This window comes from Furipterus horrens, unplaced genomic scaffold, assembly GCF_987537825.1.
Source record: "Furipterus horrens unplaced genomic scaffold, mFurHor1.1.pri manual_scaffold_13, whole genome shotgun sequence".
Taxonomy (NCBI): domain Eukaryota; kingdom Metazoa; phylum Chordata; class Mammalia; order Chiroptera; family Furipteridae; genus Furipterus; species Furipterus horrens.
This window is the reverse complement of record NW_028327183.1, coordinates 25,127,122-25,154,633: the sequence shown is the minus strand read 5'-3', so window position 1 is coordinate 25,154,633 and position 27,512 is coordinate 25,127,122. Positions and strand designations below refer to the sequence as shown.

General features: G+C 45.3%; 1 protein-coding gene across 1 annotated transcript in view; it reads right to left on the bottom strand.

Moving 5' to 3' along the window:
* Nucleotides 1-2,263: 2,263 nt before the first annotated feature.
* The window catches only part of BCO1 (beta-carotene oxygenase 1), a 36,446-nt gene continuing 11,197 nt past the window's right edge, over nucleotides 2,264-27,512 (bottom strand). Inside the window, exons 3-11 of the mRNA XM_090260482.1 lie at nucleotides 25,324-25,453; nucleotides 23,651-23,798; nucleotides 21,901-22,048; nucleotides 18,479-18,699; nucleotides 15,631-15,888; nucleotides 8,687-8,792; nucleotides 5,745-5,839; nucleotides 4,643-4,754; nucleotides 2,264-2,912 (exon numbers count right to left, since the gene is read on the bottom strand). Coding sequence (XP_090116608.1) covers nucleotides 2,683-2,912; nucleotides 4,643-4,754; nucleotides 5,745-5,839; nucleotides 8,687-8,792; nucleotides 15,631-15,888; nucleotides 18,479-18,699; nucleotides 21,901-22,048; nucleotides 23,651-23,798; nucleotides 25,324-25,453 — 1,448 coding nt within the window. The 3' untranslated portion in view covers nucleotides 2,264-2,682. The remainder of the gene's footprint in view (nucleotides 2,913-4,642; nucleotides 4,755-5,744; nucleotides 5,840-8,686; nucleotides 8,793-15,630; nucleotides 15,889-18,478; nucleotides 18,700-21,900; nucleotides 22,049-23,650; nucleotides 23,799-25,323; nucleotides 25,454-27,512) is intronic.

The window sequence follows — 27,512 nt, the reverse complement described above, 5'->3', positions numbered from 1 at the left end:
CCTTCTTAATGGAGTCAGCCCGACGCTCAGTAATATCCTTTGGGAGGAAATGAACATGAACCAATAATGCTGATGTAGCTTGAATGCACTTAGGTTTTCTGTGAGTTGATTTGTCCAGGTATATAGATCCAGCTCATTGCTGAATTGGAATCAACTTAGAGAAATCCTTGAAGAAAAAAGGTAGTGTGTCAGCAAACACTTGAGAACTTACCGTGTACCTAATGCTTCCCTCTCAGAGCACTTGTGAAATGCTGTGGCTTTATCAAAGCAGTAAACAAACCAGGAGTGATCTTTCCTGCAGAACTTCCTGGTCACGTATTCCACCCACATGAAGCATAACAAGGAAGGCTCAGGGATAGGACGGACTGTCTTGTGGTGCCTTCAAGAAAGGTGCATGTGTCTTAGCTCCCGTGGCATTCTGAGCTAATTGCCCTGGTCTGTGTATGAAATGAGATGGGATTAAGGACCAAGATAAGTCAGGTAGCATGGCATCGACGTTCGGTGTTTTTTGAAACTGAGGAAAAAAGATTTGATGTGCCAAGCTTGCTCATCGGCCTGGTATTTCACCTCTCGTCTTAAATAAAGTAAATAAACCACAGGCATATTTTTCTTCCCTGCAGAACTGCACCCTTTTTCATGACAAGGTCTGGGTACTGTTTGGCAATTGGAATTGAGTGGAATGGAGGTGGGGAAGCATTTTTTTCATTCCACCCTCTTCTCAAATATTTAAAGTAGAATAAAGAGTGAGTGACTGTTACATTTGTCACCACTCTTTTCCATTCCTGCCCCCTGAATGCAGACCTCAATCACACTTTTCTTAGGCCACCATCATTGACATTTCCTCCTGATGCGCCTTGTCTGGGCTGGAGGTGCTGAGACCTCTGACAGGAAGTCTGAGAAGAGTGGATGGTCTTCATTCTGCCATCTTTAGGTTTCTGGTTTTTGCTTGATAGGCCCCATAAGCCAAGGGTGAAATGAACATTCTGGGAGGACAGAAGAGGTTTTGAGGGACCAACAATGTGGGAAGAGATAGAAGAGAGGTCAGGGATGGCAGGGGAGAGGAACCTTCATGGGACTTTTGTGTACTGTCATTGGGTTTCACATGAACTGTCTTCCTCATCTACTCAGGAGATGCTCAGTAGAATATCCATGTCTTGTTGGTACATTATTGAGTTGAGTCTGTTAGTTGAGGAAATTCATTCATTCAACAAATATTTATAAAGAACCTGAACCTGCCTGGCAGTGTTCTAGATGCTCAGGATACAGTAGTGAATAAAACATACCCAACAACTAAACAAATTGGATCAGTCTCCAAGGAGTCCTGTGTGATTCCATTTATATAACGTTTTTGAAGTGATAAAATTTTATAAATGGTGGTTGGCCAGGGGTGAGGGATGGGCGGGGGTTGTGGAAGAGAGGTAGGTGTGGTGATAAACAGGCAACGAGACACCCTGGTGTCAATGTACTATTCAGGGTCTTGACTATGGCGGTGAATACAGAAACTTACAAGTGTTAAAACTGTATAGAACTACACACACACACACACACACACACACACATGAGTACATGTAAAACTGGGAAAATCTGAATAATATCTGCAGGTTGAATCAATGTCAATAACCTGGCTATGACACTGTACTAAAATGTTCCCTTTGAGGGTAACAGTAAAGTTCACAGTGTCTACATTTGAGTAGGAGCTAAGTATGGCTGCAGGAAAAAAGCCAGAACCATCTGCCCCCTCTGGGGTATTCATGCACTGTCATCAGAGATTCCTTCCCATCCTCTCCATGTGCCAGGAACTCCCTAGACTATTACAGTGAAACTCAGATGTCTATGAGGCTCCCAGTATTCACATGGGACTCCGCTTGGCTTGCTCCTAGTTTCTTCCATCCCCACCATCAAGCTCCTTCCACTTCTGCCCCAAATGCTTGGTTTATCCTGACAGCACAATCATCTTGAAGAACTTTCTTTCCTGCACATACATGGATGTGGCTTTGCTGCCCTGGTTCTCAGCATCAGGCAAGACGTCCTCACGCGAACCTTGGCCTGGGATTCAATCCTGGATGCTAGCCCCTCGGCCATGGCTGGTCAGGTCAGGGTCCAGACCCTTAACCCCGTCCTGTAAAAGGTGGATTCCCGCGCCCATTTGTTGAGCCTTTGGTTGTACAATGAGCCATCTAGCTTGCTAAAACCATCTAGCTCTGTCACCTACTTTTATTGCCTTAGAAGAACTTCAGAGGAAAGAAGCCATGTAAAAATAAAATAAGGTCTGAACAGACTTTAAAGGTTTTATTATTTTATATTATGTCATGCCTTGCATGGAATGACTGCAAAGGTGACCATATAATTTACTAACAGGGAATAGTGAAGAAAGCTAGAACTCCCAGGTGCACAACCTAGACCACTGGAAAGAATGGAGAGGGGGAAGGGAGAGAAGGGGAGGAAGGAAGGACCAATGATAAATGTTTACCAGTCTCCCCTCTGCCAGTGATTGCTCATTCTAAGAACGATGAATATGGTACAACATAATTTCTGGTTCATGATCGTGGTCTTTATAGGAAAAGGGCTTTCTTAGATGGGTTAGAGCTGATTAATACTATTTGGTCAGCTTTTCAACAAGGTTTATATGCGAGATCACACCTGTGTGCTGTGGGAGCCTGCCAGTGGGGCCGTACAAGCCTGTCAGGTCTGTGAGGCCGCATGGCAGTCTGAAGCCCTGTCCTGGACTTCCTGGGAAGGGGCCGGATTCCCCAGGTCCCAGTCTGCCTCTGGGATGAATAACCCATGGAGATCCAGGTGCATGTCTACATCAACATATGCGCGAGCCAGTTCTGTAAAACTTTTGGCATCCAGAATAAGCAGAAAAGGCAGCTTTTGGGGATCAGAAGAGATGACGACTGATAAGATAATTCCTTTGGGGAAACAAAAAGAGACACTTTGTAAAAGGGCAGCCTTGAACTTCCTCCAGCTGGAAGGATAGGTTTCTCAGCTATGTCTCCCTGTTCTCTTTAAACATCAGTATCTAATTGAAACAGAAGGGAAGTGAATTTGATATTCTTTGAGAGCAGGAGGGAAAGGCCGGGAACAAGGAATCAGCAGCCCTGCTGCCAGCCCTGCTGGGCCAGTCCCCTTACCTCTCTGAAACTCAGTCTCTTCATTTGAAGAGTGGGGATAATCTCTTGCATGGTGAATTATAAAAGCACTTTATAAATTACTGCATGCACTGAAGAATGGCTATTTCCCTACTATTTAGAAACTCTGTTTATAGAGAATCAGTTTTGATGCTGCATTTAGGCTAATATACGTTACCCGACTAAACTCAGACTAGTTACACTCAAATGGCATATGAATGAGCTCAGTTCACTTCATGCACATGCAGCACACAGGCAGCCTCAGCTTTCCCCTCTGTAAAATGGAAGCATTGTAAGCACTCACTCGCAAGGAATAGAGAGTTACACAAAATAATGCACATAAACTTCCAGCAAGCATCCGTGCTTCTTCCCTGCCTTCCAGGTTGCAGAGTGGCTGAGCATAATTGAAGTCACATTGGCTGGGACTCACACCCTCCCTCTGTAGGCACTGGGTGTGTGACTTTGAGCAAGCTACTTCATTCTTTGAGTCTCTCCATTGGAGAAGTGAACACAATCCTACTCCCTGCCCAGGGAGAGAATGCATGGGACACACTCAGGCAGCCCAGTGGAAGGCTGGCCTCAGCAAGAGGTACCAACAATCCCCAACCTTGGAAATGACAGTGACACAGAGTCCCCCGCCTGGCACCTTGCCATGAATAATCAGTAGGTAGAAAACCACTCCCTTCTCACCTGAGGGAAGTAGCTGGCAGGCTCAGTGGGGCAGCCCCACCCATGGTTCTTGTTACTCTCCTTAGTGCCCTCATGGGTGTAGGTAGGGCATTTCTGGGTCAAAGGCAGAATCAAGGACCATTTGTCATGTGGAAACTCAGAAAAGCGAGATGGGCCTCAAATGCACATTTCTAGGTGCTCCAGAAATGGGTACATGCTTAGATAATGAAGAACTCTGACCCAGCCATGAAATGAATTTTAAAACCAAGATTATACCCTCTGGGAAAGGATAGTGTTGCTCAGCAGAAAGGAAGTGGGCTTTTGTGTAGTAAACAAATTCATCCCCTTCAAGGGAGATCTGACCTTTGCTGCTAGGTGGTGACTTCTACCTGGGGCAGTCAGATAACCTATCCTCAACAAGTGACTTAGATAGGAGCTTTAAGCCACACAGTGGTCAGCTTGACCTCCAGGGGGACTGAAGACTAAAGGTCAACCATGGCTACGTGAACAATCCCCCACACAGGCTCTGACACGAAGGCTCAGCGGAGTTTGCAGGGTTGGCCATGCTCCATGGGTATTGTTGAGAGAATGTGGTGTCCATCACGCCCCCAGGAGAGGACAACTGGAAGCCCCGCCAAACTCGCAGATGATGTCAGAGGTATGCGTGGCCTTGGGGACTCCCTAAGCCTTCAGCTTTTGGATTCATACAGACCTGGGTTTCAAAGCATGACTCCACCAGTGGTGCGATGTGGGCAGGGCCACTGTCCCCCAGTGATGTCTCTTTCTGAGAATGTGATCATAAGCAGAGTCCAGTGGGTGGGCTCCCCTTCCCAGAGTCTTACCATCATCCTCTTCTTTGGCGCCTGGTGTGGGCACGAACAGGGGTTCCGCCGGCCAGCAGTGGTCCTCTCCCCATTTTAGGATGGTCTTTGTGAGAATGTCATATTTTACCACCTGTACATCCAGAGGAGAAACATGGGGATGATTTGTTGGAAAGCATGCTTATTTCCTACAAATGGGAAGGCATCAAGGCCTACAGAAAGGGGAGTAAGCCCTTCCCATGTAGGCTCCAAAATACCATCTCCCTTTGGTCAGGATCACAACAGAAATGAAAGCAAAGAGCTTCCCCCTCTAACTTGCAGCAAAGGTCCTCCTGCCACCACATAGCTTACACTATACACTGAGTTCTTTTCAAAACAAAAATCCTGAATTTATCTGGTATTTGAGCACTACAGTGCAACTTGCTGATAGTTAAATAAACTAATGTATTCAGTGAAAACATTAAAAGTATAATACAATTCCTCTGTTCTTTTAAAAGTATAGATCACTGGACTTCTCTTAGTCACCGAGAGGCCTGTTTCCCCGTAGGGTATGGGGGTGACTGCGGTGTGTCTATGTGTGTGTGTAAAACTTAATTTTCTTACTTTGTACTTTCTGCACTGTGCATATTTTTAAAAGACTTTCCGTTTTATTGTTTAAAAGTGAAGATATTAAGGAATAGTGTCTGTATAGCATTCAGCATAGTGCCTGGGATATAGCAAGTGTTCCACAAATAGTAGTTTAAAAAACAAAACAAATCTTTCAAGTTTCAGCTGTACCCTCTCTGCTTGAGAGGGTGAGGCAGGGATTGGGATCCCCCTGTACACGTCCTTATCCTCAGTGCCTGCCACCTTGTAGTACCTAACTGTGCAGAATAAAGAAATCTAACTCTAGCCATGACCTCCTTCCTGAACTTCAGCCCATTAGGTATGGCTCCCTCTCTTGGCTCGTCATTGCTTCAAATGTATTTTGTCCCAAACTGACCTTACTCTAACCTACCTCTTGTCCCCCAGGGAACCTCCCTCTTGCCCTCCCTTTTCTAATCAAGGTCACCCAGTCTGAGAATCTGAGAATTAACTTTGTAGACAGGACTGTTGTAGGCCATGATCGGCCAGGGATCAGTACCTTGTTTGGGACTGGATTCCTTTTAATTTCAGCAGCAAAGACATATCGATATTTCTTTCCGTTGTGAACGTAATTGATCTGAGGCAATTCTAAGTCTAGAGAGAATGATACAGCTGATGAAGGCTTCATCACCAAGGGCTGGGAGCATCCGCCCTTTATGTCTGCCTGGGCACCCTTTCTACAAAAACAGCTCCCAGGCTGTTTGATTCAGGCCCTGGGCTGGATCAGGGTAGTCATAGGGCAGGGGAAAGGAACCTCTGATAATTATCCTGGCTCCATTAGAAGGTTCAGGAGCAAGATTTTTAAGTATATAAAAATATTTAATTATCCAAGATAGGAATCAAAAATAATTGCACGATTAAAATCAGAGGCTACTGCAATTTTTAAAAGCTCTTTAAAAGAAATACTCGTGTGCACACACGTGTGTGTAGGTGTGAAGAGAAACTTCTGAATCTGTGGAAAGGAGTGTCCATAGGGAATAGTTAAATAAATCTGGTGAATTCATATAATAATATTATGTTAAAATAATATTTACAAAGAATTTTAATAATGTGGGAAATGTCCATACCATTAGATTAACTACAAAAGGCTAAGTATAGAATTACCTCCACTATATTAAAAATGAAGAATAAAGGCTTAGAAGCATTGCTGGGGTAATAATTTATTTATATTCAATAGTTTATATTTTGTATTGTACATTCTAAGGTTTTCATTGTGTGAAACTTTCATTGTACTTATTACTTCTGTAACCCTAAAAACCTTAAAATTGTGCCCGTGTAAATGGATACATATTTATATATGCCTGTTGTGTAAAATTTAATTTCTAAGTCTGAACACGAAAATGAAAGGCCCCCCTCTTATGAAATATGCCAGGTAGTTGGAGCCAACTGCTGGTGAAAATATAATGTCCAAGAAAAGTGGAAGCAGGGATGGAGATGTCTGCCACATAAAGGCCTCCCAAGAAGGACCAAAGGCATAAATGGTTATCAGGCTCAGTGAGGAGTGAAGGGAAATGGATTATTGAGATAGAAAGATGTATAATCTCACAGGTGAGTAACTGACACTTCCAAGAGACCGGTCAGGATGAACGAGAGGAGGAGGGACCACCCACATACTTAAATCAGAAAAAGACGCCCAGAGTCAGCCCTAATGTAGGCCTGAGACTTCCTATGATGCTCCTGGGCTCTTCAAACCTGGTCTGGAACCCCCCCCCCCCCCACTGTAAATGAATAACCATAGGCACTTGATTAAGTAAAGTATGATTCATACCAGCAAATTCTGCACGACTGTTAAAGCCACATTCTTGAAGAATCTTCAGATGTGGGAAAATTCTTAGATTACATTCATTATGGGGAAGAAGCCCTTTCAGAACATTCCACATGGTATAGTACACATTAGTAAAAGTATAAATGCAGAGGTTTAGGGTTTTTGAGTCAGAGAAACCAGGGCACAGGTCTTGGCTTCACTGCCTGTCTTTAGCCAAGTTACCACATTATCCTCAGCTCAGCTGTCCTCAGTTCTAAAAGAAGAATAAAACGTGCCAACACCTGCCTATAGAGTTGTTCTAATAACAATGGCTCCCTTTTGCTGGACTCTCACTACGGGCCAGGTCCTGAGCTCAGCCCTTCATGTGTGAACTCATCTAATGTGAATGGTGTCAGGATGACAGTGTCCGGATAAAAGGAGAGGATGCACATGCCAAGCAATCCACACACAAGGGAAAAGACTGGATGGATATTTCCAAAGGCTGTCATGTGTGGAGGGACTGTAAGGGATTTATCTATTGCCATACTTCTCAGTATTGCCCAAGATTGCTACAATAAACAGGACTTCTCTTCTCAGAAACAAAAGGATGTAATGTTTTAAGCCTCCATCTGCCCATACCACATGATGTAGTGCATGAGAGGAAATGGAGGCTGATGCCTTAAGAATTAGAAACAAGAGCTGTATTTTCATTTTTAAAACTCCAAGAGTCTGGGTGCCACACAGAAATGGTTATTGGATCCATGGGACACTGTTTACTGAAATGGTTCTCAGTGGGCAAATCTGAGGTCATCCTACAATAGTCGCCAGGATGGCACCCTTCCAGATGCCTGAACCTGGCATGGGGCAGCCAACGCGGGGAGCAAGGTCTGAGTTTAGAGCCACGCCCTGTCACTCTCCAAGTGCCCTGGGCAAGCCTGTTCAATATGAATTTAAGTATTGAACTCACACCTGGCTAAGCCAGACTCCTGTCACATGTTGGTGATAACACTGAGCACAAAAACATGGTCCCCGCCCATGGGCTTATTATATTCCAGGGCTGTGGTTCTCAGTCAGGGCGATGGTGCCCCCCATGGGACACTGGAAATATGTGGACATGTTTCTGGTTGTTCCAGTTCAGAGTGGGGGTGTTATTGGCATCTGGTAGGTCGAGGGTCAGAATGCTGCTCAACACTTTACAATGCCCAGGGCAGCCCCACCACAGAGAATGACCGGCCCAGGAGTCAGTAGTGCCAGGCCGAGAAGCCCTGCTCCAGTGGGTGTGACTTCTAGTCAAGGGGGTTTACATTGTGTGTATAGCTCAAACTTTCTGAGGCCTGGTTACCTCCTCTGTAAAACGGGGCTGATAGCACCTGTTACTCAGGGAACTGTGACTGTGTAGAGGTAGAGAGCCAAGTATGCTGTGTCTGTAAGTCAGCATTGCAGCCTTGGTAGAGGGCAGCTGTGTAAGTCATTGGGGCCAATGACCATCCCAGTGCCTTCCTGGGAGCTGTTTGAAGGTATACGAGGGACAACTGTCCCCAAATGCTTTTCACTGGGGTGTCCCAGAGAGCCTCTCTCTTTGTCCCTTGTCTATGCATAGCACCTCTGAATGGAAAGGAGGTATTACACAAAGAGGCCTGGGGGTCTTCATGAAATTCTGCCCTTCTCTAAGTACAGGGACAGAGGATGCCTTTTACCTTCACACAGCAACTCCGGCTGGCAGTAGACTTGGTCATCCTTTTCCTTCAGGGCTCTTGCTGTTGTGGATGTCAGTGTGACTACATTTGAGCCCACTTCTGCATCCTGAAAGAATCAGTTTTTCAAAAAAAATAAAAATCTGTTAGCCAGAGAGAGCATTTGCTTTACTGTGTACTTAAAAAAAAAAAAATGCTTTTGCATATGTCATCTTGCTGTGGCTTCCATTACTCACAGGAAGCAGCTATTATATTATCGATATTATCAGTTAAAAATGAGGATTGGAGATCTGAAGTGTCTCCCCCAAGAAAGCATAGCTGGTAGGTGGTAGGATGGGGACCCCTAAAACCATGGCTCTTTTTTCCTACTATGGGCTACCTTATCCCTCACAGGTGAAATTAATGTACTTCTTAAATACTGGATGATTCACCTGTAAGAGGCTGCATCAGTCATTAAAAGAATGTTTATAAGGCACTCATAATAACATGGGAAATGCTCATGATAGAATACTGAGTGAAAAGAGCAGTGGAGTAAATTGCATATGCAGTCTGAGCTCAACCAGCTAAAAAAATTACATTGGAAAGAGCCTGGGAAAAATATACCAAATAGTAACAATGTGGCATTATGAGGATTTTAATTTCTTTTTTTGTTCTTATCTGTATCTTCAGTATTTTCTCTATGAAAACATATATCACTGCTGAAAAGAAAATAACCATGCAATAAAAATCACTTGGGAGAGATATACCTATCAAAGATATTCCTTGGTCTCAAATTACAGTCAGGCTTTGCTCTGTTCAGTTCCTTACTGCCATCGTGGTAACCCAGGAGTGGGATTTAACACAACTGGTTAAATATTTATTGAGCATCTAATACTCCCTGTTTCTCTACATACTAGTTATGGAACCTTGAGTAAGTTACTTAGCATCTCTGAAGTTCAGTGTTTCCATCTGTATAATGAGGTACAGTATATGCATTGTATAAATGGTACATGTGTCTCTGAATTATTGTGCAGATTAACTAAAATAATCCATGCAAATGATTTAAAGAGGGCCTGGTTAGCAGAAAGTACTAGATAAATAAATACTAGCTCTTGTTGATGACATTGTTGCTGCTCTCATCGGGGGTGAGTTGAAGTTAGGTACTGGGAGAGAATGAGAAACAAGACCACAAGTCCCTGACTTTACGGAGTTTACAGAGAATTATTGTTATGGCTGACTCCTCACTTAAACTTTTCTCTACCTTCCAAATTTTCCAAAATGGGCTTTTATAAGTAAAACAAACCCATTTAAATAATAGCTGCTTTTTGCTGTACCTATTGAACTACAGGGGCCTTTCAAGACTTTTTTTAAGTTCAATCCCTCAATTCACAGAAAATGAAACTGAGGCCCAGAGAAGGAAAGTGGCTTATCCAAGGTCACACAGAGAGAAGCAGAGTCTGGACCCAGACCTTCACATGGCGACTCTTCTACTCGGAAGTGAGAGCACCACAGGCAGAGGCCAAAGTAGGTGCAAAGGCCCAGAAGCTGGCCTGCTCCCATCCTGCAGGTCACAAACACCCCCTTCCCTAACAACTCAATATGCAGTGTCTCAAGCTGTAATTATTTCCTTTATGAAGCTGCTTCCTTCTTTAATGCTGTCTTTCCCTATGATCGCAGGGATCAGATTTAGTTCGGTGCGTGGCACTTAGCTCCCAGGGAGTTATTGCTGAATAAATGAGTAAATGCATGACTCAGTAAGCTTTTCCTTTAACTGTCAAGGGGTAAACCATGTGCTTTGCAGAGTGGTTGTAAGAATTAAATGAGATGAAGTGCATTAAAAAGTCACCTCGTGCCCAGCACCTGCGTGGTTTCCTACAAACGAAAGGTCTGGATCCCTCCACCTGTGCCCCACACAAATTCGTGGGAGGCCCCTCCTGGTGACTTGCTAGTCATGTGACAGCAATACGCCTCTTGTGCATGTCCTGGGCTTGATTCTTAGGGAGTCTAGTGGATCTGCAGCCTGAAACTGGTCAGACTGGTTGAGGGATAAACTGAATTTTTCCACACACAACAATAACGAACATGACTCTGCTGCCTTCAGTGGCCAACATGCTTGACTTTGGGAAGAGATTGCTTTCCAGCCAGAATTCAACAAAATTCTATGGGCTGACTTTGAAATCCCTAAATTCAAGGGGAGAAAAAGTAATCTCAGTAATTCCCTGAAACACTCCCTGGCTTTGGAGTTAGCAGCCCTGGGTGTGAAATCTGACTCCACAGCTTTCTAGGTGAACTTGCTCAGCCTCCCTGGGCCCACTTCCTTGTTTGTAGAATAGGGGGGTAGTTCGTAACTTTTAGATGGGTGGTGGGTATAAGGGAGCTTCCTTTGACCTGTGTTTGAGGATAATGGTTGGAATTAAGTTAAATAATGGTTATGAAAACACCTGATCCAGGGCCAGACCCATCATAATTAGTAACTTGGAGCCAGGCAGACATACATTCAAATCCCAACTCAAATCCCACTGATAATTCTGCGATGTTGGGCAAGTGACTTTTTCTCTCATCTGTATTCATGGGATAATAATCACTCAGAGGGCTGTCATAAAGACTAGGTGAGAAGCATGCAAAACATGTAACGGCCCCCAAAATTGCAGGGCCCAGGATGAGAGTGACCTGCACCAACCCTAGGTCTAAATGTATCAAACTGTTAAATAAAAGACCATTCTCTCCCCTACCTTGGCACATGGACCTTCATAATGTGGAATGGCGCTAATATGGCAACCCCTAGCCACATGTGGCTATTTAAATTTAATTAAAATTAAGTAAAATTTAAAATTCAGTTTCTTGCCTGCAATGGCCACATTTCAATAGCACACATGGCTCATGGCTACTGCATTGGATGGACAGAGAGATAATGTTCCTTCATCGCATCAAGTTCTATTGCATAGTGCTGATCTGGAAGGACAAGTGTGAATTCAGAATTCTAGGACCCCTTGGCATTTGGATCTGGACTAGGGTAGCAGAATGAGGGCCAGCCTCTAGGCCTGGGCTCTCTGTCCCTGCCCCTTTTCTTCCTACCACCTGGATGGCCCAGCCAGCACAACCAAGCCAACAGCCAGCTCTGGCCACTTCATGGGCCCTGAGGACAGAAGCAGGTGCTGCCAGCAGGCTTGGGCTGTTTGGGCAGGAAATTCTGGGGTCCCAGGTAGCCAGTTCACAGTTAGGGTTGGGAGGGTATCCCTCTGGGTGGGCATGAGCCCATAGCCCTTTCAACTCCTCACCCTGGGGAGAGGGGACACTGCTGGAGAAAGGCCAGATCACCGACCCCAAAGTGCGAAGGTCAGAGCAGGGGCCCCTCTAGCTGGGGCCTAAAGCAGAAAAGGCATCTTCACACACGGCCTGGCACACAGTGAGCTCTCACGGTGGCTGCTCTTATAATATTGGGTCATTTTTGCTCTTGGAGAAAAGACAAAAACCAAATCTACTGAGCTGGGAGGTAAAGCCACCCCTTCTAAATCTATGATGCCTACTCTCCTTCTACCCCCCGCCCATGATGACCCCTTAAGTATGGATGGATGTCAGGAGGGAAGTCAGTGCTCATGACAAGGGCAGGGCACCAGCAGGGACTGTCCACACACGCCCACACCTCTCCCAGCCCAGCCCTGCCTTTGACAACCCCCATGCCACCCTACAAAAACAGGCTGAGGGTGCCAAGAGGCCTCTCCTTCCTTTGACCCCAGCTGGCCCAAACACAAGAGAATCTGGGGCAGCTGGGAGGTACCAGACTGTTGAATAGGCTTCACCATTGCCCATTCTACATGGAGAACACTTTCCACTTGGGAAATGTTCTAAATACTAAAGACCTTGTGCCCTTTTAGAGACCTTGCTTCATGTTTTTCATTCATTCATTGATTCATTCATCATTCACTTACTTAAAATATTTAAGAACTTAATGAGAACCTTCTGAGAGTCAGATGCTGTGATGGGTGCAGGGGATAAACTGCTGACAAGACAGAGTCTGGGCCCTCTCAGAGCTTCCACAGGAAGAGGCGACTGAATAAGTTCATTATACTTGAGATAAATATTGGATCAAGAGCTGCAGGTGCCATTAGAGTGCATGAACTCATCTGAGGGGAGTAATGATCATGATATATTCAAGATTACCAGGAATTTGTGACCCAGCTGCAAATTAGAATCCACTGGGGGCTCTGAGACCATTCCCACACCTGGACCCCAGCCTTGGGGCCCAGCAGGAGCCCCCAGGTAAGTCTGACCTGCAGCCAGAACTGGAGTGGAGGTCTGATGGGAAAAGAAACGTGTCTCAGGCAGAGGGACAAGGATGTGCCAAGGCCCCAGACTGAAGGGCATTTGACAAAGAGTGGCATCTCCTGTGGTTCTTCCCTACTAAGCCTTAGGATAGGATGAAATTAGAGCTGCTGATCTGGGCATATAGGCCATGTCCTCCTGCTTGACTTTCCCATTTCAATATACAGGCGGGGCAACTTGAAAGTGAAGCAAGAAGACATTTTTAAGGGACAATAAATAGCAATTAGAAAGCGTGGCCAGAGCTACCCTTCCCCGGGCTTACTCTTCTTTGTTAGTTTCAAAGCAGCAGATGGCTCATACAGTGCCTTTTAAAAATATACATGCTAAACTTCTTAGCTTGGTTCCAAGGAAGCAAATCATTTTCAAGCATGATAAAAGGTTATAAAATCCTGTAGTGTGTGGGCAGTGGGAGGGAGTCTTTCCTCTCTGTGTATCATCCCTGGGCTGAGATCAACATGAGGTGGGGGCTGGGCCTCAGAATTTTGCCACCTGTGTGCCCTGTGACACCCCACTGCCTCCTGGAACCAGGAGACGTGGTCCAAGGCCCTGCACTGAGGCATTGCCTGGAGCGAGGGCCAAAGACGGGGGTGGGGGGGTGGGGGTGGCTCATGTGATTATGCAGGACACAGGGCCCATCACTCAATAGCCCTGAACCACCTGGGGAGAAAGTTAATTCGTTTTTCTCTTCCAAGCTTTCTGATGGAGTCAAGGAGCAAGTCTCAGGTGCCATTATGTCTTTAACAGCAAATACATTTTAGAAATTTCTTGTTAACAAAGAGATTAAGTCTTGGCAAGCAACAGTATCTGGCTAGGCCTTAAGATCTTTGCTTTATTTCCATTTTTTAATGTTCATGCTTGCTGTCTATTTGCAGCATGAAAGGCTGGCTTTCCATCAGGTAGTGATAGGTTTCCTTTCAACAGTGAGTTGATTTAAACAAAAACATGACTTTGTAAGTGTTAAATAGAAGTGATAGGAAATATGGTAAAAAATCATGACAGAGCTACACAGATGACTTCGGATGGGGAGGTGCTGGAGAGACAGCAACAACAAACAAACCTGGTGTTTAAATGCAGGCCCCGCTCACTGGTCGGGAGATGCCTGAACCCCGGCACTGAGGAGCCAGCAGTGTGGATGAGGGAAGGCTCCCTGGGCACTGTGGGAGTGCCCCCTACTCCCCAGGCCTGCAGAGTTCCAAGAGTTCTTTCCAGGAGTTAGGCACACTGAGGAGAACGGCAGAGTTATACCCCTTACCAGCTATAAGGATGGGTTTAGAGACAGGCTGGTGCAGATAACAAACTTGGCTTTGCAGTTCTGGGCTACATGACCTTGGATAGATTCTTTAACCTCTCTGAGCCTCAGTTTCTTCATCTGCAAAATGAGTCTAACATAAGAACCTCTCCCACAAGTTGTTTGGATTATTAAGTGAAGTAAGGAAAATAAAACACTTAGCAAAGTACCTGGCACATAGAGTGCATTTCGTAAATATGAGCCATCAAAATTGAATTGAATTAAATTTGGTTTCATTTAAATTAATTAAGTCATGAAGTCAGTGAGTTCTGGAGCCAGAAGCCTCTGTAGCCTCCAAAACCAAGCCCAGAGCCTTGGCAGCGTCACCTTAATTGAGGATAACATTAATGCAAGAACAGGACCATTCAGCAGCAGGGCACTGGGTAAGCAAATGGTGCTGAAGTCAGGAAAATATTGTACCAAAATCATGTTGTAGAAGAAAATGTACTGTCACAGAAAGGCGTTTGGGTATACGAATAGGTGGAAAAAGCAGTACACAAAAGAGTATGTACACATTCAGCCACAAGAATGAATGAAATACTGATTGACACGACACTACAGCTGAGATGAACCTTGAAAAGGTTCTGAATGAAGGAAGCCAGACAAACAACCACATATTGTGTGATCTTATGATCTGTTTCTATGAAATGCCCAGAGAAGGCAAGTCCTCGGAGCCAGAAAGCAGAGTAGCAGTTGCCTAGGGCTGGGGGATGGATGAGGGGACGGGTTGGGGGTGATGGTTAAAAGGTGCAGGATTGCTTTGGGGGGGTAATAATAATGTTATAAAATCGATTCTGATGATAATTCTACAACTTTGTGAATATACTAAAAGCCATTGAACTATACAGTTTAAATGAGTGAAATAGGGTGAATCATATGGCATGTAAATTATATCTCAATAAAGCAGTTAAAAATCATGTACACTGTGATCTAGAAAAGCAAATCACACTGTACATAATTTTAACTGCTTTACTGAAATATATATCAATATGTATACATAACACATATATACTGTATACACATATCAATTATGTACATGTATATATACCAGTGGGTCTGTCTATCTCTCTATCTTGCTAGCTAGTTATCTATGAAGAAAGAGAGAGAGATTTGGAGGGCAATACACATATATCTACAATGGGTTTAGGGGGGGATTTCTTTCCTTTTTCACATAATCCATATTTTCTAAAGTTTCTACTATGACTATCCACTACTTTTTGGAAAATACTGAAAATGTCTTCCTTTTTTAAGAACAGCACATTTTGGATTTCAATGTCAATCAAATCAGGGCCAAAGCAATTTCCTACCTGGGCTCATGTTTCCCCAGGAATAAAAGGGTTTTCCTTTAAGCCATTACCTTGTCCATGCAGAGGGGCACAGCAAACCTCTTGAGGGCAGGGACACAGATGACCCTGGAATTCTCTCCAAAGTTTGGCTTTAAGTTGGCCAAGTAGAAACACTGGTAGAGGCTGCTGTCCTCATAGGCGATGACGTCGAACAGAAGGCAGCCATCCTCTTCGTAGGCATTGACGTGGTGAAAGACCACCATAGGGTCCGTGTAAAACTTGGTGGGCACGGGTTTCCCAGTCCTTTGGTCGAGGATGTGAATGTAAGTCTAAAAGAAGATGCGCATCCAGTGGTCAGCTGTCCCTCTGCTGGCCCAGCACTGTGGCTCGGGTACAGGACAAGACCCAGGCCTGCCACATCCTGGCTCATGGCCCTGTACCATGCCCTACCCCTTCCAACCCTGTGTGTCCCACCTCCAGAGTGCCAGCCATGCAGAAGTACTAAGTGGGGGCTGTCAGCTGTTGCATGTCCGTAATCGCCATCTCTTTCCGATGGAGAAGAAGGAAGCTTGCAGGCCAGGGACTCTGCATGACCAGGAGGACAGTGTTTGGGGAGGCCCCAGAGGGTGCACTGTTTCCCCTCCTTCACCTAATTATGATTCCAGGTGGGCGGCAACATGCCAGCTTCCTGGAAATGGCCAAGTTGGAGAGAACTGGCCAGGTGCCAGACCTCTAGGCTGCCCCACGCTCCATCCACAGGCAGCGCCCCTAAAACTCGAAAACCGCACCTGCCCTTTTGGGCCCCCTTCTCTGATCTCCAGTGCAGAGCCTGCTACAGGGATGTGGTTGTCATAGCAACGCCCCCATCCTGGAAGGCTGAATGACCTGGTTCTAGTTAAGGAGCCCACATGGGTATCAGCTCGTGAGGCCACTGCACACACTCTGGGTGTCACGAGGCGGTATCACTCTGGGTGGTAATTAGCCACATCTGTGGCCCCAGTTTCCTAACTCAAAGGAAGGGAGTTGTTTCTGTCTTTTGGCGGCTCTGCCCCAACCACCCTCCTCCCTGCTTGTTTATGTCTTTCTCACCTTCCTGGAATCAAGCTTTGAACGTTAAGCAGGATGCAGAGGAGGAAAGCTTTGATAGCATGGTGGTGGGAGTCAGTATGGGAGGTGAGTACAGGGGTAATTATTTTAGGCCTTTTCTTCCCCAGGATTCCAATCCTGGGGTCAGCCACAGGGACTTTCAGAAAGTTCTTTCCGAAATGCTTTCCAAAGTTCCTCCCAGGGCGTTCCTCCCAGGGCTCTCTGCCCTGTCCTCCAGGGCCAGGGAATCCCCCGGAGCCTCACATTGGAGGCCCTGAAGGCTTGGTAGCTCCTGCCAGTGTGACACTCCTCATTGTGTTTGGGAAATTCAGCTGTGGCGCAAACCCAACTTCAGCTGACTTCCCCATTGCCCCCTTGCCCCACTCATTCATTCCACAAATATTTATAGAGAGCCTATGACAGATCAGACACTGTTTCAGAAACTAGAGAGACAAAATAAAGCCAAGCCTCTGCTTTCTGGCCAATGATCAAATATATACTATGTCAAGGATGATGGGCACTAGTGAGGAAAATGAAGCAGGACAGGGATGGAAGAAGCCTGGGGAAGGGTCTGTAGTAGATAGGTTCATCAAGGAAGGCCTCAGGGTCAGGGGGCTTGAGCTGAGACCTTGAGTAATTGAGGTTGCAAGCCATGTAGGGTAGAACATTCCAGAGGACAGAGTATGCAAAGGCCCTGAGGCAGGAATGTGTTTGGCTGGTTTGAAATTCAGGAGATACAGGAGGAGATGAAGTGAGCAGGGAGCCAGTGGTTGGGATGAGGGTGTGCAGGGATTTACAAGCTCATGAATGAGGCCTTTGGATCTTATTTCAAGGAAGATAGAAAATAACTGGAAGGTCTTAGCAGAGGAGGGACCACACCTAACCCCCTTGTTCCCTCAACACTTCACTCTCCTCTCTGAGAAGAGAGGATAGGCCTTAAAGAGGTGGTGGAACACAAATTTGCATATGTACCTAAAGATGTGCACGGGGCATAGAAAGAGGAGAAGAGGGATATCAGATGGATAGTGGTGGTTCTCCCTGGAGAGGACAGTGGATGGGGAGGGGGAGAAGAGGGGACGGGACATGGGAAGGGGACTTGATATGTTGCTTTCTATACTTGTATATCATTCGAATAGATGACACTGAGAATTACTTGATATATTTCACAAGTAACAACAGCAAATACATACATACACGTCTCCATGTGTACATATAGTTATGTACACATATACACATGAAAGACATATGGACACCATATATACATGGACACACGTACATACTCTGGGCACCCAGGTGTACCTTCATCAAAGACGTTTCTGTTGTTCCATTTGGTGGAACACTATCATTATGATGTCTGAATAATCTCTGGCCCCCTTCCCTGACATTACACAGTGGCCGCAGGGATGCTGAAAGGCCTTGTCAATAGACAACAGAGGCTGGAGCAGCTCAGAAATGGTTTAGGACTGAGGTGAGTGGGGACTGCTGTTGGGTGAGTGGGGACCGCCTTGATTAAAGAGTCCACCTTGTCCAAGGTCACACACCCTTTCAGGATCATCTTCTCTGCTGATTTACTGTTGTGGGGGTACAAAGGCCCGGCACCCCTGCCCTAACTTGGGACCACCCTGAAGGACCATGCCAACTTCAAAGCTCTCTGGAAGGTTGGCTGATGCCTCTGGGGAGACTGTATGGTAGCTTACTTCCTCCTTTCCTAAGAAACCTCCTCCAGGCTGACCTCCATCTCAGTGTCTGCTCCCCAGGGACACCTAGCTCTGGCTGTCCTGGTGTTGTGGGTCCTCAGGTCCAGCAGGGCTGGAGGTCCCAGCCAGAGCTTACCTTGTCCTCCTTGTGGAAAGTTAAGCAAGAAGCCCAGTTCACTCCCCGGACATATGCAGTTGCCAGCTTGAGAATATCCAACTTGAAGGGCTGCTCAAGAAAAACGATGTAGTTCTCAGTGATCCCAAAGCTGTGGTAGTAGCTCGGGTTAAAGATGGAGCGGGAGGGGATGGAGCAGAGCACCTCCGTGTGCTTCAAGGGATTCTTCCCCTTCCTCCTGTCTAGAGAAAAGCAAGCCTCAGGCACAGCGCAGGGCCTGGCTGCCCCAGACCAAACGTACCACCATCACCTGCAGCTGGGCCTCTCAAACTGACCTAGTCACTAAGAAGAACCTTTGAACAAGAGCTGACAGGTAAAGCAGATGAAGGGGTTGCTGCCTAGCTTACGCAGGGGCAGGGGCTCAGAGCTCTCCTTGCTCAGGTCCACCCTCCTCTGAGACCTGGTTCTGCAATCTGAAAACACTGAACCACACAGTCAGGCCTCTGGGCCAGGGGTCTGCAACCACAGCCCGGGAGGCTAACCCAGCCTCCAGCTGCTTTTGGATAAAGGTGTATTTGAAACACAGACAAGCAGAGTCCACAGCTGCTTTTGCTTTCGAGCTACAACAGCACTTTTGAGTAGTTGCAACAGGGACTACACGTCTGCAAAGCCTCAAATATTGACTCTAAGATTCTTTACAGAAAGTTTGTCAACTCCCGCTCTGCAGCAATGCTTCTCAAACTGAGTGTGCCTGTGGGTCATCTGAGCATCATGATAAAATGTGGAGTTGGACTCAGCACGTGGGCAGGGGCCTGAGGTCCTATCAAGCTGCCCAGACTTATGCTTTGACATTTTGCTTAAGACCATCATCTGACACTGTGAGTTAATAGAAAAAAAAAATCAATATATATTGGCCTCTGCCTCAGTTCCTGCCACAGAACTCCTACAACTTATGGAATTTCCTAAGTGGTAAGAGCTCTAGGAGCATGTCTTGTTCTAATATTGACCCCATCCCTGACACAAAGCTCCTTAAACCTTTGTAAACTGCTAAGTTATAGGAGCACTAGGAGCACCTTTTCTTCTAATGAGGTGCCTCTGGATGGTTCCTGGATGAGAGCTGGTCACCAGAAAGACCAAGCCATGGTTACAAGCTTGGAATTTTTCAGCCCCACCCCATTTTCCAGAGAGGAGAGAAGGGCTGGAAATGGAGTTAATAACTGATCATGCCTACAGAGAAAGCCTCCATAAAATGCCAAAAGTATGGGGTTCAGACCAATTAAAGGTGAGCGAACATATCCACACTGGGAGGGTGATGCACCCCGACTCCCTGGGGACAGAAGCTCCTGAGGTCCGAACTTCCCAGACCCTGTTCTATGTATCTCTTCATCTGGCTCTTCATCTGTCCATTCATCTGTATCCTTTATCATGTCCTTTAATAAACTGGTAAATGTGTTTTCCTGAGTTCTGTGAGCTGCTCTAGCAAATTAATTGAAACTGAGGAGGGAGTGGTGTGAACCCATGATTTGGAGCCAAGTTAGACCAAAGTGGTGAGTAACCTGGGGACCTACTACTTGTGATTGGCATCCGAAGTGGGGTAGGAGCAGTCTTGTGGGACTAAGCCCTGAACCTGTGAGGTTCGACGCTATCAAGTGGATTGATAACCTTAGAATTGAGGTTAATGATAGACACCAGCAGGTGTCACAGAGAATTGCTTGTTCTGGGGAAACCGCCCCTCCTCCCTGCCCGTCCCCACCATATAGTGTCAGAAGTGTTGTGAGTGTGATAGAGTGTGAAGGAGACATTCAGGGGAGAGACATAGGAGGGAAAACTGGAGTTTTTCTAACATAGACCTGAATTTCAGAGGGTTTCCGTGAATTCTCCTGGCATTGCCCATTCTGAAACACCTGAGAATGGGACTAGGGACCTATGATGATGACGGGCTTTTCCATATATTGTGACCATCGAGGTAAGCTGTGTGATTCCTATTTTACAGCTGGGAAGCTGAAGCTTGGTGGAATGATCTGTTATTATGACCAAAGTCACATGGTTAAGCCAAGAAGACGTACCCTGTTATCCTGTCTGCCTCCTCTGCTATATGTTAGGGGTCACAACACTCACAGTGTGAAGGAAGAGAGCAGAATGAAATAATGGAGTAGTCCAACTACCTCACCCACTGCCCAAACACGGAAGGTGCTCAGTACCTGTTCGGTTTTCTTATTCCTGTGCAAGGATGAGTCATCGGCAGGCCAAAAGGCCTCCCCTCCCAGGCCTGGGGCTGATTTCTAATGAGTTGTCTGCAAGCATCTCTACCTTCCTTGTGGCCACCTGTGCACAAGGTGAACAGCTGGCTGGTGGGAGGGAGGCTGTGGGTTAGTTCATTTTTCATAAAACAAATGGAGCACAAAGCAAACGGAAATGGAAAGCACCCTGGTCTGGCAGGCAAGAGATGGGCGTGATCCCAGGGGAGCCACCAGCTCAGAAGGTAGGTAGCTAGCTACTTGCATGATGCTGGAGGCTCCTGTAAGCTGTGTGACAAGTGGGCATGTCACCTGATCCCCTGGGCCTCACAGTCCTCCTCTGTAATATGAGGTGGTAAACTCAAATGCCTAGGCCATCCCCAGATCTGACATTCTAGGATCCTAAACTAGACCCTATATTCCTTTATTGGCTTTAACAAGAATACTCAACACATCTTCTGACTTCAGGGGCTTGCTCACATCTACCAGCAGAGCCTGGTAATTTACTCAGTAGGTTCTACAGGACTGTGGGGGAGGGGGAGCAGCAGGGATCACAGATGGAAACCAGTTTTCCTAAACCAGGACGTCAGGACAAGCGCCCTTATAATTGTGCCCTGTCTCCAGCCTGCTCTCCTGGGTGTGCTTTCCATGAGGGAACTGGACAAAGGCTAGAAGCCCCGCCTTCCTTCTCCACAGTTGCTGGGCTTCCCTCCAGGATCCCAGTGCTACGTGGAGAAGGTCCAGAAGGCCTGGAGAAACAGGGTGGGGATCTGGAGTTGATCTGAGCAGGGCTGAGCTCTCTGACAACCCTGGGAACCTGGCTTCTTGGGGCTGGGATGAAAGTGGGAGGAACAGCCCTGAAATGCAAAGGTTTGTCAGAAGACTGAAAAAATGACAGGAAGGAAGGAAGAAGGAAGGAGATGGATGATAACTGAATGGATAGATGGAAAAATAATGAATAATGAATAAATTAATGAACTGTAACATCCAGAAAAGGAGGTTAGAATAGTAAAGGGATTCACTGCTTCCAAAAAGAAGCCCAGCAACATCTCTTTTCTTCTAAGGAAGAAAAATGAGTTCGGGGTCACCTGGGTCATCTGGGAGGGAAAGTATCAGATTGAGCCTACGTCATCCACAAAAGTCAGAACTCTTCAGAGGAAGCCACCCTCGCTGTCTATACCTCATTATAGCCCCAGAATGACCTACCAGGTACTGTGGCAGGGATCTTAAAGATCACATATTTTGTCTTCCCTTTGCCCACAATGGATGTGCCCATGTTGAGAACATTTCCAGCCGAATCATAATGAGGATGCGCTGTTGCCATATTTATAGCCACATAGTTGCGATAATCAATCTGCAAAACATAATAGGCACCTGGTTTTAAAAAGAGGAGTTGAAGCTGAAATCCTGTGAAAAGCTGATGATTCTAGGTTCAGAGAGATGGTGGCTATTTTTGCATATTTTCTGATCTGAGCATAGGCAGACTTCACCTTTAGAGAGTGTTTACTCTTGAGACCGGATCTAACCTCATGGGGGACCTCCTATAGCAAACAGGTTGCAGGGAGGTGAGTGAGCTATGCATGTTTTCTGTGGCAGTTTTTTGGATCCTGCTACCTGGCCCTGCGGGGGTCCTCAGAGTGGAGACAGGACACCTCCCTATGGAGAGTTCTAAGCAATGACCTGTGCAGAGAGGCAGCTATAGTGCTAATCTTGGCCACTGCTCTGTGTCATTCTGCTTAAGTCATTTAAATCCTCCCCTTTTGCATTCCACATAGGCAGAAATCTCTGGGCCTCTCATAGGATTATTCTGGGAAAGGAGAGGTTACCAAAACATTTGGTCAAAGTGAAAGTCAACTAGCAAGCTCAATAATGACCTCGCTCTGAACGAGCTACAACTGTAGAACAACAGCCCTAGGAACCAGCTGTCCACCCTTCCTCCCCCAGAATAGCACAACATCCAGGCAAAAGTCAGGCAATAAATACTCGATCCTCTCCTAGTATTTCCTCTCTGCAACTTTGTGGAATGTGTACATCAGTTGGACCTATGCCACCTAGCTTAAAAGGAGCTGTACATAATGTCACAGCTAAGAAAAGCACTCCTTTTAACAGATCATTAAAATGTATTATGAAGACATTGAGACTTTGAACAGCCAGCTAGAGAAGACAAAGTGAGTCTATATTGATCTTCACAAAAATGTTGATTTGATTCTGCCAAGGAAAAGGTATGTGCTTGGGCATTTATTTCTGTACTCTTGCTCTCTGCCTAATGCCTCCCTCTTCAGGTCAATACAAGGCAGGGCGACTGGGAGTCCTGGGCTGCCCAGCACAGCCATTCAGACTCTCATTGAGCTACCACTCAGAACCGAGGACAATGGACTCTGTTGTGGGTTATATTGTGTCTTCCAAAAAGATATGTTGAGATCGTAACTCCTGGTACCTGTATTTGGATATAGGGTCTTTATAGATGTAATTAAGTTAGAATAAAGTCATGCTAGATTAGGGTGGGCCTTAATCCAATGATTTATATCCTTAGAAGAGATTGAAGTGATGGATCCGTCTATCAGTCAGGGAACACCAAGGATTTCTGGAACCACCAGAAACTGGAAGAAGTAAGGAATGATCCTTCACTAGAGAACATTGCCCTCCTTCAGAGGGAACATGGCCTTACTGACATCTTGATTTCAGACTTTCAGCCCCCAGAACTGTGAGAGAATAAATTTCTGTTGTTTTAAGCCATCTAGTTTGTGGTATTTGTTATGGTAGCCCTGGAAACAAATATAAACACAAAGATGAACAGACAGTCTAAAGGAGCTTAGAATCTAGCCTAAGTGCTATGCTGGGGAAGCACAGGAGCCAGTGGCATTAGAGCAGAGTGCTCCTGCAGGCCACATGGCCTCACACAGGGAGTTCCTGTCTTGAGACAAAAAACTGATGCTGGTTGTAGATTTGCTGATACCTTTTCCAGAGTTTCCAGAGTCTGTGGGTCTATTTTCCTGATGTAATTGGTCTCTGTGGTCGCATAGAAGTCTTTTCCACACTTCATGATATTAATCAGGCAGTTGTCTGTGAAATCTGGGATGACGTGGGACAGGTAGGAGAAAGCTCTGGGGAAGAAAGCAAACCAATGGAGCAATGGCTGTGTCTACCTAACTGCACAATTCTGTTTGAGGGGGCTTTAGTTTTCCTACCACTTAAAATACTCTACTTCAACTTAAGGAAGAAAAAGTACTGGGTCCCAGTAGATTACTTGAGGACTCAGATATCAAGTGTCCAAAGGTACCGCCATATTGAATCAACTAAGGAGTGACAATCAGCTGGGACAACGTGGACACCAACTGAGCCTTCCTGGTCTCTCAAAAATCCAAAGGTCTCCTGCACCAAAGCCAGAAAGAGCTCGTGGGCTCTTTTGAAGAATTTTAAGAAGCTCCTCAGAAATCATATGTTTATCCATAAGGGCCCCCAAGACTAGCAAAACAAATCCTTGCTTTTGGCAGGAATGTAAGTCCACACTGGTTACCTCAAATTTATCCAGGAAATTAGTTTTTTTTTTTTTTTTAAGATAAAAGCAAACCAATTTTAGCTAAGAACTCATAACTAATTTGATCAGGAGCAAACTCAAATCAGGAAAAGAAATCCTGGATCCATGTGTTGGTTAGTGCTTCCCCTACTGGCAAGTACTGTAACCGCAAGAATGCCACAAGGGTTGTGGTTTTGAATTCATTTCCTCCTCTGCCCTTTTCCTCACTGGCTCTTCCTCCATCTGCAAATGTGAGTTCAGAGCAGTTCCTGGAGAAGCAGAAGCAATCTTCCATCGCTGGGCTAGTCCATCCCTAACACATTTCATAACTCTTCTATATCTAAAGAGCATCAGGAAGGAAATACTGAAAGCATGTGTGATTACATGGCCAACAATTTAATTCGTCAAGTATGTAATACATTCACATGCATCATAATGTAGATTCTTTTACATCTATACAAGTAAAAAATTTCCCCTATCCTTTTCTCCTATTTGTCAGTTTCCCACCTCCTTTAAGATTCCTCCCAGAGTTCTTTATGCATGCACAAGCAAAAATAAACCTAGATTTCCTCCTGCCTTTTTACACAAAATATAGCATATCATTTGCTCCATTTATACTTTGGTTTTTTTAACTTAATATATCTTTAAAATTCTTCCATTTGGTACGTAGAAAACATCCTCTTCCCTTTTTACTTCTGCCTGATATTTCCTTGTGTTTTTACTGTTACTTATTTAACTACTCCTCTGTTGATGAATATTGGGTTATTTTAAGTTCTGCATTATAACAAATAATGCAGTCATGAATAATCTTGTATGTTTGTCATTTCAGCATGAACAAGTATACCTCTAGGCTGAAGGGAACACACATTTGTAATTTTGATAGATAATTCCAATTGCTCCCACTAGCCATGTGGGAGAATACCTAATAATCTGTCAGATGCTCTTTGCCTCTCTTGCTATTGGTGATCAAGAAATGCATAGGGTATACAGGCAAAGGCCAGTCCCATGAACTTTTCATCCACCCTAAAGACAACTGTCAGAGGAGCAAACACTAGTTGTTGTGAGCATCAAGGATATCAAAAAGCATGACCGGATTCAAAATGAACAGTTACTTGGAAAACATGTTTTTGCAGGGGTCTGGATACACCATTGTTCCAAACTCTGACACCACAATCCTGTTTGCCTCGATATTGGCGTTGTAGGTGTCACTTCTCAGGTATTTGCTCCTGTAATAGACTTCACCTAAAAGAGAAGAGGCAGAATCATCCCAGGCTGATGCCTGTACAGGGAGTGAACATCAATTTCAGCCATTCCAGGGGGTTTTCTGGGGGGTATTAGGGTGAGCGGGACAGTCATGAGCTCTCCCAGTGAGGAGATTCGAGTTTCCACGTGGATATGAATCCTTGCTCCATCATCTACCAGCCATGCACCTGACCTTGTATCACATGCAGGCTCAGTCCCCTCCACTGTGATGTGAGGATCACGATACCTTTCTTACAGGGTTGCCCTGGCATTTAAGGCCTGCAAAGCACTTAGCACATGGTAGAAGCACAATAAAAGCTATATGTGCTATTGAGATGCAGGATAGAGTGGGCAAGGCTTCAGGCCATTGCCATATATTGATAACTGATGGCAGCTGCAATTCTGGATTGTCCAACAAGATCCTGGAGGCAGGAAGAATACCTTAGGGGTTGGTGAGGCTACACACTGGTCTTCAGCCAAATGCGGCACAAAACCTGCTCTAGGAACACCCTGGTCTCCCCTTGAGCTGGCCTGTTCCTTTCTGGCCACTCTCTCTGAGGGTCACCACCCACAGGCACTGGCTAAGGCACTTTGAACCCTGTGGTGCTTTACTTAAAATGTTGAATTCTGTTCAGCTGTAATGTAAACACCCAGCCCAGGTTGGTTGTAGACAGGTGGCCCATTTCCTATAAACAACCAGCCCCAGAGCACGGAGCACTTGGGATCACAACAAAATTGTGTGTCTGGAATTGCTCAAGGCTGACACTCCATTTTGAGGCCGAGATTAAAGAAGAAGCCACCCCGCATTCCCTACCACCCTGCTTCTGGGCAAGTCCAATTAGACACATTCCTTCTAAAGGAACACAAGTAAACAGACTCCTGCCTGGAATCTTCTAGAACCAGGTCTGGTTGGGGGGTGGGACGGGATTGGCTATATGTGTGTATGTATATATGTTTGTGTGTATATATATATTCATATATATGTATATATGAACACATGTGTGTGTGCATATATATACACACATTTTTAAAGCTAACTTTCCAAAAGGCTACTTTGGAGCTGTACCAATTGAAAAGTCTTTGGAAAGGCTAAATCCTCCAGAGCTCTTTTTTGTCCTGTAAATCTTGGCAACTCTGGCTCTTAGAATTCACATGTTCAAATCCTCATGGGCAACAAATTTTCCTTTTATTAGAAAAATTATTGAATATATTTTGTGCATCTCTTGGCCTTCTTTATAAAAATGTTTTAGTTTGAAATCATTTTAGACTTACAGAAAAAGAGCACTCCTGTATGCCCTTCACCGAGCTTCCCCTGCTACATTATGCCTCTTTTATTCAAATCTTTGTTAGTTTTTTACTTTATTTTTTTAAGTTCTTAATATTTAAGAGTACCTACAAAAATGTTAAAAATAAACATCCAATTTAAAAAAAGAAGATGAACAGAAGGAGGGAGCACATAAAAAGGATATGAACACATATGGTCAAAACATATTTTTAAATGGCCAAAATCATTTAAAAAAAAATACCATTACAATGTAAATGCAAATTAAAGAAAGAACAAAATCTTTTTCTCTTATCAAACCAGCAAAGACTTTTAAAACTAGAATACAAAATATTAATCTTAATGGCAGTGCAAATGAAAAAAAAACAATTTGAAGGGCACTTTAAAAAGAAGAATCAGGACTTCTGGCCAAGATGGAGGCGTAGACAGACACGCTGTGTCTCCCTCCACTACTAAGAAGGAATACAACTACCTTGAAACTAGAAACAACCAGAAGTTCCAGAAAACCAAACTGCATGGAAGTCCAGCATACAAAGATATAAAGAAGAAATATTCATCCAGGCAGGTAAGAGGGGCGGAGCCAGGGCGAAGAGGATGCAGTGTGGTGGTGGTGGTGGTGGCGGCGGCGGCAATGGCGGCAACGGCACGTTGGCAGAAAGCGCAGTCACACGTTTTAAAGTCAGGAGGGACACCTGGGGAGCGTTCCCAGCTCCTCACCGGACCTCGCAACTCACGATCCCAGCACCGGTGAAAATCAAGCCTCATTGCTTCTGACTG